A 13,006-nucleotide genomic window follows, 5' to 3' on the forward strand; every position below is an offset into this window, starting at 1 on the left:
TTTATTAATTGTTGGCGAAGATTACAAATTTGTTCTTTTTTTTTAATTGGGTTTCTTTGGTGTTGATTCGGCTGATGAGAAGTCATTCAGGTTTACCTTGTGGTTACATAAGTTGGAAACAGAACCTCTTTACGTATTGGAGTTGAGAAGTGCTTTTCAAAGAGTACGTATATGAAATCAACGTACGAGATGTGTTAGCTTAGAATGACATTGTAGAGAGCAGTATTGTAAATTGTGGAAATAATTTCGATGTAACATATAATATAATATGGTTATTCAATTGGTGAAGCAGTAATAATCTTGTTCTATCTTCTTGATGTGTCCAGAGAGACTTTGTATTTTGAAATTCAAACTAATTAACGCCCCTATGGTATTGTGTTTATAAGTTTCAATTCTTACAAACACCCGAAACATGAATGCATATGAAAATCGTCTATGAAGCACATAACATACTATTGGAGGCTATTGGAGGTTCTTAGAGTATGTATCTGTTTTACGCCGACAATTAATCCCTAGGAGCATCAAATCTCATCTTCACGTTCAAGTTTACTATTTTTGTTATTTGTCAATTTAGATAATTTATTTTTCTCTATACTATTCTCTTAAATTAACTATGAATTAATTTTGTAAATTTGGTTACTTACGGTGGATATTATTTAGTCTTATATTTTAAGTGAAAGAAACTAGGGAACATATTGAAATTCTCCATTCTTAATAAAAATAATAAGCATATATCGTTACATTTCTTCAATAATAAAAAAATGAGAAGTAAAGAGCCGCTATGAACTCCTTTCCCACATGCAAACCGAATAGGCAATCAATAGAAGAAAAGGTCACAACACAACACCGACCCGAGAGCTCTTACACAAAGAAATACAATACCTAATATGGCTGAAGACTGATTGGCTTTTCTACAAATCTTCTCTAGAGTCGATAAATGAGAATTATTGAATGAAACAAAGAATGGCTAACCTCTTCAAAATTATGTATATCCAAGAGAAAAAAAATGAAACCAAAAAGATATACAAGATTATCAGGTTCCCATCATTTTTAGTTCTCTTTACATAGAAGCTAGAAGATCTCTCATTTCTGTCACAGAGAAAAACGTCTCTGTCGGATAAATTTTAGCAACGAGTTGTGCAAAACTATCATACTTGTCCAGAAATTCCTTCTGCCAAACAAATTAAAGGAAATTTGTGAGATACCCTTAACCTAATATGTTCTTTTAAATTTCAATCAAATACTTGTTTTTAGAGAAGAGACTGTACCTTGCACTTATCCCACAAGGAAGGAAGTAGTTCCTCTGATGTTAAGTTCTTTTGCAACTTCTTATACATAGCACTAATGGATTTGTCAACCTAACAACACCCCATCTGGCATTTAGACACGGAATTCAAAATGGAAATATATAAATGTATTGCCCAAAATAATTGTTACTTACTCCGGACAAACTCGATTTTAACATTTTACGAAGATCCATTTTGGACAATCCAAGTTGGAATGGAACCTAAAATATACACCAAGAGAAGAAAACCTTGCGTTAAGAAACTTGACAGAATTCAAGAATCATCACGGACCAACTGAGCAATACATAGTGGATTACTATGATGCATTTTATCTGGGTAGAGCTAAAAGAGCTTTCTTAGAAAGGAAAATCTCAAGCACCGATGGAAAAAAATAGTAGCAAAATACAAACCTCTTCTGGTGGGATGGTGTAAAGCAAGTCTTCTATTCTTCGAGCAAATTGGAATAACCGTTCGAATTGCTAAAAATTAGAAGGATCAAATTTCAAAGTTATTTCCAGAATTCAATGCATTGGGATGGGGGTGGGGGTGGTTGAAAAGGCCAGGGCGAATGACTTACATAGTATATGATCATACTTATATGGCGTGTGCAAGCTTGCTCATAAGCTTCACTTGCCTGGTGATAGAATTTGGCTAGGGTAGGTACAACGTTGGCTAGATCATAGAGACTGCATCCAAGGTATTAGAGTAAGCAAACACAGAAGTATATTGTTCTGATAAAAGTTGAAGATTGACCTGGCAATACATACCTATTCTGGAAAGCTGCATAGTTTTCTAAAAGAAAAATGTCTGCATATTTTGGGTCCGTTTGAGCAATTTTTTCCAGAGTAACGAACATTATACTGACCTATCAAAGCAAGTTACAAAAAAGGCATCCATTAGAGATTATAAAATATGCATGTCAATTTGCAGACTCCAATCATACGGGGGCAGATTGCAGCTACAGCACATGACCGAGAGAGGAATAAAAAAACTCAAGTATAAAATTTTCAGATTGCTGACAGTCATATCACTATAACAGTCATAAATATGTATTAGAAAACTCGAAAAGTTCATAGTTTCTCATTAGGGAAAACTCACAAATTTTGTATATGCTTGATCAACCAAATCCCTGGATTGTCCCTGGATGTACTGCTCCATCCGTGTAGCAAGAGTCGCAAATCTACACACAATAGCATCAAGTAAAACATATGCCCACAAGAAAACTTAAACCTATATATAGTTAATACCACCGCAAAATAATGATCCTTTCCATTTGCCAACACGTGTGTTGCATGAGCTATAGGAATAATGTATAGACGATTAAAGCCAAAACCCTGTAGGAATGTGTTAAGCCACCAATTCTATTTAAATATAGCAGAAGAAAAATGGAGACACATGTGGAGAATCGATCGAGAGAGAGAGTAGTGGGGACCATCCAATGGGGACTGGTAGTTAGTTAGCATAAAAGGAGGAGGAATGAGAGAGAAAGGGGATCAAAGATATTTTCTGGAAAGAACAGGGCTGCATTTCATCCTTGTGAGGGAGAAAGCAGAATGTCTAGGTTTTATTGTTCGGTCTTTTCATTTGGTTGAGGGTATTTGGTATTTCGTTATTGTTGAGTCCTTTACTGCTTTCTGTAATTTCCAGGTGTTAGTACTTGAACATTTGTGATCAAGGTACTATTCTATTGCTGGTTTGATATTGTAATTCGTTGAGGAAATTCAATTTATTAAGATACAACTGTAGTATCTTTACAGAATGTTTAATCAACGTAGTACGATTCTTATCCCTATACAACTAGCTTAAAGCAAATTGAAAAAAATCAGGAAAAAAAAAAGGTCTTTTCCAGATTCAGAAGATGAAGCCAAAATATTGTTTCTAATCATTTACGTAATAGAGAGAGGGCAAAGAAGGTATTAATAATACCATAAGAAGATGATTAATCTACAGACAGACAAGAAAAAAATGACACTGAAATAAGTAGATATCAACTACATATGAAACTATAGCCCCCATCACCCAAGTGTGTGTACTATTCTAGAGTTCAATGACAAGCCAAGAGAAAATATAGGTACACTGATGCCCAAAAGAATGGAAGTGGTTATTCTTCCAAATAATCTTAGAATAACTTATCTTCAGAGTTGAAAGACTTCAATTTACAAAGTTCCCAGGGATTAAATGTAACAGATAGGAACTCAGATCAATACAATTATGTATTAGTGAAAACTAGAACATCATCTTTTCAGCCACCCATTTCACTTCATTGCAATTTACAACATCTGTAGTAGAGAAGTGCAACAAAAGTTCAATGTGATCCCCAAATCCTTTCCAAGGATTATCAACATATGACTTCGTGTATTTTATTGCAAAGATAAGGCTTCGTTTTTTACATTACTCACTGATGAAGTGTATATATCAGGAGAGTGAACGTATCAGCAAGAACTAGAAGCTGCAGCTTCTAAGTTAGGCTACCCAACCAAAGATCCCAATGATTAACACTTCCAGTATCCTATTTCCTGATCCTCAAGATTGACAAAAACTTATAAGAAACAAATGCATGAGCCTTCCAAATGTGATTTACCTCGGAATATAAGATAGTACACCCATCTGCTTAACATTTCTTTCATTTCTTTCTATCTGGTGACAAGCTTCATCCACAAACTGTAAAACATTTGAACATTCAAGAAAGGTCAGCAGTGTCACAAAGTTCAGAAAATAGTGCTAGCATTAGCTTCAATTCAAAACTTACGCGATTGAACTGCATGGAAATTCTTGACTCCAAGTCACCAAGCAAAAGGCGGACAAATCCTGCTGCATCAGCTTTCTGTCCAGAAAGATAACGCTCGGTAATGCCATGCATTGATATGCAGCGCAACGGGTCAATTTTGTATGCCCAGTCCACAACAGCATAAAAATCTTCCTGGTTCACATTTCAAACAAATTGATTGAATAAACAGCCGCCATGTTGATATTTATTCTACGAATATCAGGTTTTTTAGTTTAGGCAAAATAAACTGCATTTCCATTATACCATTTTGACTCTAGAAATTAAAATGGACAAATGACCTTGGTAACACCAAACACATAGAATACATAAAAAAGGTGATCATTAAGGTTTTTAACTATGTCATGTAGCTAGCCTCATGAACTCGCATTGTTTATGCAAAGTATGGGGATAATATTTTCTAGAAGGCTCTCCCGCTGTAAAAAAAAAAGAGTAACATACACAAATAAAAGAATGATATTGCTAAGGGCTATGCAATGGATATCCAAAATCTGTTAAGTTTACTCTCTTTTTGAATTTATGGTAAGATATCAGGACGAAGGAAAAAAGTGGTGAAAACAAAGTGGTAGACATTACCTGAATTCCATCAAGCAAGTCCTGAAGTGATTCATTTAATGCTGCAAGCTCAGCAGAATTTTTCCCTATGACATCGAACAATGTGTCAAAAGAGTTCAAATTAATACAATACATTTCATTACTTATGACTTGACCCCCCACCCCCAAGTCTAGGAGGAACAATAATGATAACAGCCCGTGGAATACCAGATTTACTGTCGTTGTCATCAATATCCATAATTCCCAAATCGTCGTCATCGTCGTCATATCCTGCTTTACCACCATTAACACCACCAGGAGGCACAAGGGCAGGAACTTCAAAGCACATGAAATGTGCAAAAAAAGAACTCTGCATATGTAATTATGGGGAAAAAATCATTTACAGAACAAAAATAATCACACAATCAGTGCATGTAGAACTAGAAATTTTACCTCATCCACAAGAAGAGGGATAAAAATGGTTAACATCTTCCCATAAGCCTCCGAGACAGTAGAGGTGTCAGCTGCATTCACATTCTGACCGGATCCAGAGGAAGCTTCAAGCCAGACAGTTGGATTTCTTGATGCTTTGGTGCTGGCACGAAGCTCATTAGCAAATTCCCGAGCCTAAAGATGAAAAAAAATATCAGATCAAAGAAAATAAATAAACGAAATATAATCTACACAAGTGAATTCAGGCTAACAAGGGAGAACACAAAACTTCCAGAGCCTGTAAAGAAGCAAAATGAGACATGACAGACTGGTGGATATGGATGAATTTCGATAAAGAGATGAAAAAGAGGTAAAAGGAAACTTTTAATTGAAGCATAACGAAGGAAAAAAATTGTGAAAATTATTAGAAAACCTATCAATTCATGATTGAATTTTTAGTATTTTATTTGGCCACATCACTAACTACTTGGGCAATTATTGGCTGGCTCCTTGCTTATTCAACATTGAAATTACCTCAGACAACTATATTTAAGTGACTTCAAATCTAACCAGATACAAAGAGAGTAAGGTAAACTACGCTACTCTTTTCATATTAAGATCATGGCCAACACGTGGTTATTTGAGGCTTATTGAAAGTAATAAACACGAAACCAAGGCTTACGTGGAAACCAAAGAACCAAGAGAAAAACCACGATGTTTTTAGTTTTATTATTTTTCTAATGACTAATACAATAAGCACAAGGGAGAATAAATAGAATATACAAGGAAATAAATAAGGAAAAGATTTAGGAATTAGAAAAAATATTCCCATAATATTTCCATAAATATTTTAAGATTCTAACAAGGCTTTTAGCCATAATTCAAATCTGGTTCTTTTAATATTGAAGTAATAATAGCAAGGCCTTAAAAAATGAACTACCTAACTGTTAAATTTTAAAGATGAATATGAGACTATGAGTTGCCTTAAATAATTTGGATTAAAATGGAGCCTTCTAAGAAATAGGAAATTCAGCACTACTCTCATCTACCCCAAGTAACTACATAAAATTTTAATTGATACTTGTTTAAAAGGGTAAATAAAATATTGAAAAAGTTAATGTATTTTTAAAAAATAGTAAGAAGCTAGGTAGTAAGATATTTTCACTCACCTCCCTGCGAAGAAGCAAGTTGAGTGAGCTACAATAGGCTTTTCTCAACAGACCCAAACAATTCTTATCAAGACTCTACAAGTAATAAAAGAAAAAAGACAAATTAGTACAAAAGGAGGCAATAGAAGCAATCACATAACAAATCCTTTCAAGCAATATGACCTTTAAATGTTGCAAAAGACGAGCATAAGTCCTGCATTTGTAACGCAGGTCAGCATGATCGGGCCTCTTCAGTTGTCCCCTCTACTTAAGAACATAGAAGTCAGCAGTAATTCACATTCAACCTTCAGATTTATGACTAAAAATATATAAATTGTGAAAGTACCTGAGAAAAGTAACTTTTGTCACTTATCATAAAATCCACCAAACTAGCAAAGTAGTTTCTTAAGAACTCCGAAGCTCTTCTAACAAAGGTACTTTTCAGCTTCTCAAGTTCAGCACGCTTCTCCCTAACCTGGAAGAGTGTAGCTACAACACTTGAAAAGATTTTTACTGATGTTCTAAAGACTAAAGAGTTAGCAACTATTACACCACACGGTAGTATCTTAATTGAATGCTTTGCAAACGTCTAAACCACAAATGGCAACTTTACTGTTCAAAGCATTGCACAAAAAGAAAAAAAAAACAATAATAATAAATAAAAATCAGCAACTGCAAGAGCTAAACTTTGGTAGAAATTATGATTCGTGGAGAACACATGCTATCACAAAAAATTAAAATCACAGAAGGAAAGTGTGTTACATACAGATCGCATGTTTGCATATGTAGGATCCAGATTGGGAACGTCAAGGCCGCGCAAAGCACCAGTTAACCACTCACAGGCTTCTACATTTTGAATCATGCGTGCCTCATCAAATGATCCCCCAGTCAAACATGCTGCATACTACAACCAATGAAACGTCATATGAGACTTTCATAAAAATCTCACTTCCTTTAATATCTGATGAATAAAAATACCTCAGAAGGGACACGTAACCGTTCAAGGAGTTTATCAAGCTCCTCTATGAGTGCTTTATTATTCACAGATTGCATCTCCAACTTATTGTTCCGAGTCTCTATCTGTGCATCAAAAGAGTCAAGTTAAAGGTAAGAGGTGTAAAGATCTCACTTATGCGACAATAACTTTTTACTAAAATGGTACATATATCTGATCACCATATTGTTATAGTATTTCATTATCCAACAAAATTAAAAATTTTAAATCAGGAGTTTTCCAAATCATCCTTAATTTTAAAAAAAAGGTGAAATACATAAAAACATGCATACATCTGTATGTATGTAATAAATAAAGGGATTGATTGATTGACAAACAAAACAAACGAAGATGAATAAAAAAAATGGCAAAAATGAGAAAGCAAAAATATTACAAGTTTTTATATGCAAGCAGAAGAAGAAGCATGCAAATGATGCTAGCAAAGTTATTCTACATACTTGGCCACAACAGTGTTTGTATAAAATGCATATTACAACCAGGAAAAGATAAACAAAAACAAAAGAAACAAAATTCATCCAGTATGCATTCAGCATTCGCATCTAGGCCCAAAAGATTGAAGATAAAGACAGGAGGAATTTTCAAAAGAGAACTACAGATAAAATGTTTCTTTTTACCGATTCAATGTCCTCTCTCATGTGTCTAAGTTTCACATTGAAGATTCCCAACCATTCGTCCATGTCATCAACACAATTTGTTGCTGCCTCAAGCCCTTGCAGCACCTAAAAGAACAAGCAGCCAACGTTTACATATACTGGTTTCAATTATGAAAAACTTCATAACATCTGAAGTTGCATCAACAATATTAGTGAGGGCAATAGTCCATAATTAAAGCAATATGTAAAAATTGCTCACAGTAAAACAGTTATACTAGTAGTAATAGTGCCAAGATTAATGTTACGCATCTCAGATACATGTGTCATAATCATTCAGAATCTGCTGCACATCTCTATGCATTGTCCTTTTGCTTTGCAGTTCTGGCATACCATATTGCAGGCCTCTGGTTGGCTGACTGTTTTTTTCTTATAATATGTGTGGCAATCTTGCTTCTTTGTTGGTTGGTTTCATGGCACTAAGAAGACCATCTAACCATTGTTCATGATTTTTTTTGGATCTTGTGGGGCGAGCATATTCATAGATTATACTCTCTCTACTACTCTGTATTGGTGCAAAACTAAACCACCTTTTAATCATTTGAGTCTTTCTTATTTAGTTTCCAATTGGAAATATTTATTTGTAATCACCTATTGGTGCTCAGGGGTTCTTCCAACGAAATGTTTCTTCTCTAAAAAAATGTTAAGCATCTCAGATGCCATTGAGATTAATAGTGATCCACCAGAAGTACGTTTTACTATATATCCATAGATTTAAGGCTTACTGTTTAAGAAAATCATAACCCAGAAGACAAGAGGCTCTAAAATAGTGACGCGTTTTCTTCCATAAAGCAAAAATTGAAAAAGATTCGAGGGGATTAAAAATTTGAATAGTAAAGAATAATAAATAAACAAGAAATTACTTCATCAATCAAAGGTTCGCTTTCCAAAATAGCATGAACATTTGCTGCCTCCAAAGCAAGGAGCTCTCTTTTCAACCTTTCAGAAAAGGCCTCAGCTTCACCAATACCCATCACATAACTGCATACCAATAGTCATAAACAAAACGACAATCATTGTCTACCATCAATCAAGTATCAGCACACAAGAAACTGTACCAGTATTCTAACACTATTCACACAGACTCATCACAACTCACAAATCACAATTGACGTGAAAAGTATGTATTGTAAAAAGACACATGAAAAATGTGGGAAGTCAAACTCACGTGCCCAGAAGTGCCTCCATGTCTTCTTCCTCAGCTTGAGAAACAAGTTCCTTTTCTACCGTGACTTTAAGGTCACTCTCTGTTACTCTAGCCACGGCAGGACCATCCTGATGACTCCTTTGGGTAGGAACTGTAGGTGTATTTTCCTACATTAATTTCTATATGAGCATCAGAAAAAAAAAAACTAAGTGTTTGTAACCAATTACTTTATTTGATTTTCAGAATGAAAATCCTTACATATACAAAATCCTTACCTCTAAAGATTCAAAAGTAAATAAAAATCAAGAGATTATTAGAGCAGGGAAGGCACGTTTCTTCAAGCATATAATCATGCCACAGCAATGAACTAGTAATAGACATTTCCAACCAAAAACGGAACCAAATGTGCAGAAAAGGAAGGTTTTTAAATATAGAAAAATGAGCAAACTTAATTACATCTGCAGCAAAATGTCAATGTCTATTAGTATTTATATATTTTATATTTGAAAATATTTTGCAGTTTTGCCAATTAAAATAATTACCCGAAGAAAATCAAAGCAGTAGTAATATCTATTCATCTAGAAACAAATGAAAGGGATCAAGCCATAAATTATGAACAAGAAGTTTAAAAAAAATGCAAAAACAATAATTATAAGGTTAAGTTTCAAAACTTCCCAAAAAAGAAAAAAAATCAAAACTGCATTGTAAGGTTAAGTTTAAATATAAAAGAAGGGAAACCACATGCACCTTTGCCCAAAGAGCCATCTCCACAACATCTATACCAACAACTTTTGGAAGTCGTTCCAATACATCTTTGCATATGTTTAAGATACAAAGTAGAAGCCGGTTCCTAGATGGAAAAGAATACAAAATCAAAATAGTTCAACTTTATTAGAAATTGATGTAATGAAAATTAGAAAGATATAAATACGAAGTTCTAATAGATTACAATCTCCATATGTGCAATGTCACAGTATGTGCAATCAATTGTTTAAACTATGTGCAATGAGCTAAAAACAAAAATATCAAAATAATTATAATAATATCTTCTCTAGAATCTCACCTGTCATCAATATTACGCATAGTCCACTGGGGAGGGGCAACACTTTGACTTCTTAGGTTATCAAATCCCTGCAAAAATCCAGTTTCATAGAGACGAATGAGCAAAAATTAAGCAGCACCGTAGCCCCAATCTGCATTTATTAGAGACCTAATCACTGTGCCAAGTCTAAAAATTAGACCATGAAAACCAACTTGATATTAACAAAATAAAAATAAATAAAAACATAGAAAGGAGCATTTTTTGGATAAAGAAAACATTACCAATGTAAATGTACATCCACTGGGGTCATTTGCTATAACTTCCACCTTCGAAAGATGCTTTAGTTTATATAACTTTGCAGGCTGCACATGGATTTGATTATCAATCAGGGAAGCAATGAGACCAATTTTGGCCACCAAGAAAATCCTTGAACTTAGAGAAGAGTTAAACCGGCTAAAAAATCATGCAAGGAATACTCAATATGAAACTCAGGGAAGTTTCATTATAAGAAGATTAAAAATTGAAAATCTTCATAAACCAGAAAAAATAATTCAAATTCTAAAATTACCTCTAGAACTCCACCTGTGGAATATTTTAATACTCGTAGAAAAGCTTTTGTTCGTGGACCTTTTTCTTTTGCTGCAAAAAGAAAACCACAAATGAAACTAAAATGACAGTCGTCATGCTTCTAAGATGACAGAAACTACAACCTTGCCAGAGGATCTAATGTAATTAATAATTTTGCAATATTGAATATACAGCAATAAATGGACAGTGGATGCAACAACTTGAACATATCAGTAATCTTAGACTAAACAGTAAGGAATTCAAGGAGTAGCCATAGATGTTGTCAGAGCTAGACCTTCACTGGAGGCCTACATTGCTAAGGGCTAATAGAAACAATCAAACAAACAAAAATGAAACTATGTTCGCTTCACTAGTATTGAACTTGAGTATTCAACAACTCTGAAACATTAGAAGTGTACATTTCAAATTCCATATACAGCTAGCTTTGAAAATGTATGGAACAAAGGACGGATCACGGGTGTAGTTTTCAAGCAATGTCGATGTCAAAGAATATTAATCATTCATCTATCCAGAGTGCAATCGTATCATTCCCTCTTCCCAGCACAAAACATATAGTCTTTATTGTTCCGTGGCAAAAAGTTAGTCATCTCCGGTAGGAGTTTTTAAATGTTAAACTTCAAACTTCCATTAACTACACATTAGAAATCATCATTCGCATTAATTGTTTCCCTGCCGTGCATAAATAATTACACAGTTGCACCCGACCCGACAAATCCAGTAAAAAAAGAGGGACAGAGAGAGAGATAGTCCATATCAGTAAGAAACGACAGTAAAGGAAAGAGTGGTCATATTCCAGAGAGCTCCTGTTGTGTACGTGAGAAACTTAGCATATAAACAAAATTGGTTCCAAATTTATAGAAACGGGAGACTAGAATAGGTAATCAAATTAAAGAGGCAGATATAGGAAGAAACAGTAGAGGGTGATAAATTCCATATTCTCAATTAGAAATTTAGAATTGAAAGAGCGAATTGAGGGCAGGGAGATTATAATGAGTTGAAAAACGAAATTCAAAATATAGGTAAGAAGAATGGAATTAAAGATCAAGAACGTACTGGAAAGAGCAAGAACCCTAGGTTTAGCCATTTGTTGGCGTCCTAACATGCCGGATTTTCCCCAGATCCCTCGGCTCTTTGCAACACGAATGGACATGACAACCTTCTGTTTAGTGCCTTCGATGGCAGCCTCACAAGCTCGCCTCAGCTCGGCGTCATCTGCACTAGATTTCGCCATTTCCGAAGGCGCAGGTGCTGATCTGAACCAATATGGAAATGGAAGTCACAGAGAATAGAAAGAGAGAGAGAGAGAAGAAGCAGAGCAGAAAAGTAAAAATGGATGATGATACGCACCGTTCAGCGACGTACTTGGGACCGGCACACGTATCTCCCACAACCTCCTTTTTTTCTTTTTCTTTTTTTACTTTTTCTCTCCGTATATATTATATAATAATTATATTAATTGAATGATTATGAAAGTAAACGAGCCACAAATGACAGCTTAACTTGTTAATGTAGTTTAGAATCAAACAAATCAATTACAATACTTCCTTTTGTAAACAACGCAAACAAACAAACAAATAGTATAACTTTCCAATCTACTCTCACACTTTTACTAATAATATATAGTTTGATTTCAAACATTTTTATTCTCGAACTAATTAAGATATCTATTATTTATATTACATTTATATTACTAGTATTCTTTTGTCAATTTCATTTTTATGTTTTATAGATTTTTCTATAATACAAATTCATAAAAACTTAAAAGTAGTCGATAAGATTGAGTACTATGGGTACGAGCAAGTTTTAGAAATATATTAAAATAGTATATATGGAGGGAAGTTTTCTTTTTCTTTTTCAATAAAATTGTTGTGCACGCCGACAAAATGAGCTTTTCCTAAAGATACAATCATTTTTTAAAATAAAACCACCTCATACTCGTATTTAAAAAGAAAACAAAGCAAAATTTAACATATTATATTTTCTTACCTTTTTCCTGTTTTGAATTGTATAATGTTTGAGTTTGAGTTTTCAAAACCCTTTTTTAGAATAAATACAGTTAAATGAGTTTTAAAATATATAAAATAACAACTGTTTACCATTTATCGTAAATACTTTCAAATTTTATCATTTACTATAAATTTTCATAAGTATATTTAGTTGGAAGAACTTGTAATGCAGTTTCCACCTTTAGATTGTGCAACTCTTTTAAGAAAACTTGCTATTAGATTGAAGACTAACTTATCCCATGAAAAACTATTCAACGTTTCAACTTCTTTCCAATAAAAAACATTGAGCATTTGTTTGTAGTGAAGAAAACATTCCAAGATGTACAAGTTTGCAATTTCACAACGGTCTCATCATCTTATGAAGGTACGTAAA

The 13,006-nt window shown here is 33.9% G+C and overlaps 1 protein-coding gene across 1 annotated transcript; it reads right to left on the bottom strand.

Annotated features, from left to right (window-relative positions):
* Nucleotides 1–732: 732 nt before the first annotated feature.
* LOC101207115 (exocyst complex component SEC3A) lies at nt 733–12,063 on the bottom strand. The gene is made up of 26 exons (XM_004147750.3): nt 11,975–12,063; nt 11,681–11,880; nt 10,608–10,678; nt 10,321–10,401; nt 10,061–10,128; nt 9,745–9,847; nt 9,019–9,164; nt 8,714–8,831; nt 7,815–7,919; nt 7,164–7,265; nt 6,952–7,089; nt 6,532–6,660; nt 6,369–6,449; nt 6,207–6,281; nt 5,059–5,232; nt 4,834–4,975; nt 4,648–4,712; nt 4,036–4,206; nt 3,868–3,947; nt 2,385–2,466; nt 2,054–2,151; nt 1,864–1,972; nt 1,697–1,765; nt 1,442–1,507; nt 1,269–1,358; nt 733–1,171 (listed from the first exon to the last, which is right to left on the bottom strand). The coding sequence occupies exons 2-26, from the start codon at nt 11,856–11,858 to the stop codon at nt 1,061–1,063; spliced, it is 2,652 nt and encodes an 883-aa protein (XP_004147798.1). The 5' UTR covers nt 11,859–11,880; nt 11,975–12,063; the 3' UTR covers nt 733–1,060.
* Between the last annotated feature and the right edge of the window lie 943 nt (nt 12,064–13,006).

Source organism: Cucumis sativus, chromosome 3 (assembly GCF_000004075.3).
Source record: "Cucumis sativus cultivar 9930 chromosome 3, Cucumber_9930_V3, whole genome shotgun sequence".
Taxonomy (NCBI): Eukaryota; Viridiplantae; Streptophyta; class Magnoliopsida; order Cucurbitales; family Cucurbitaceae; genus Cucumis; species Cucumis sativus.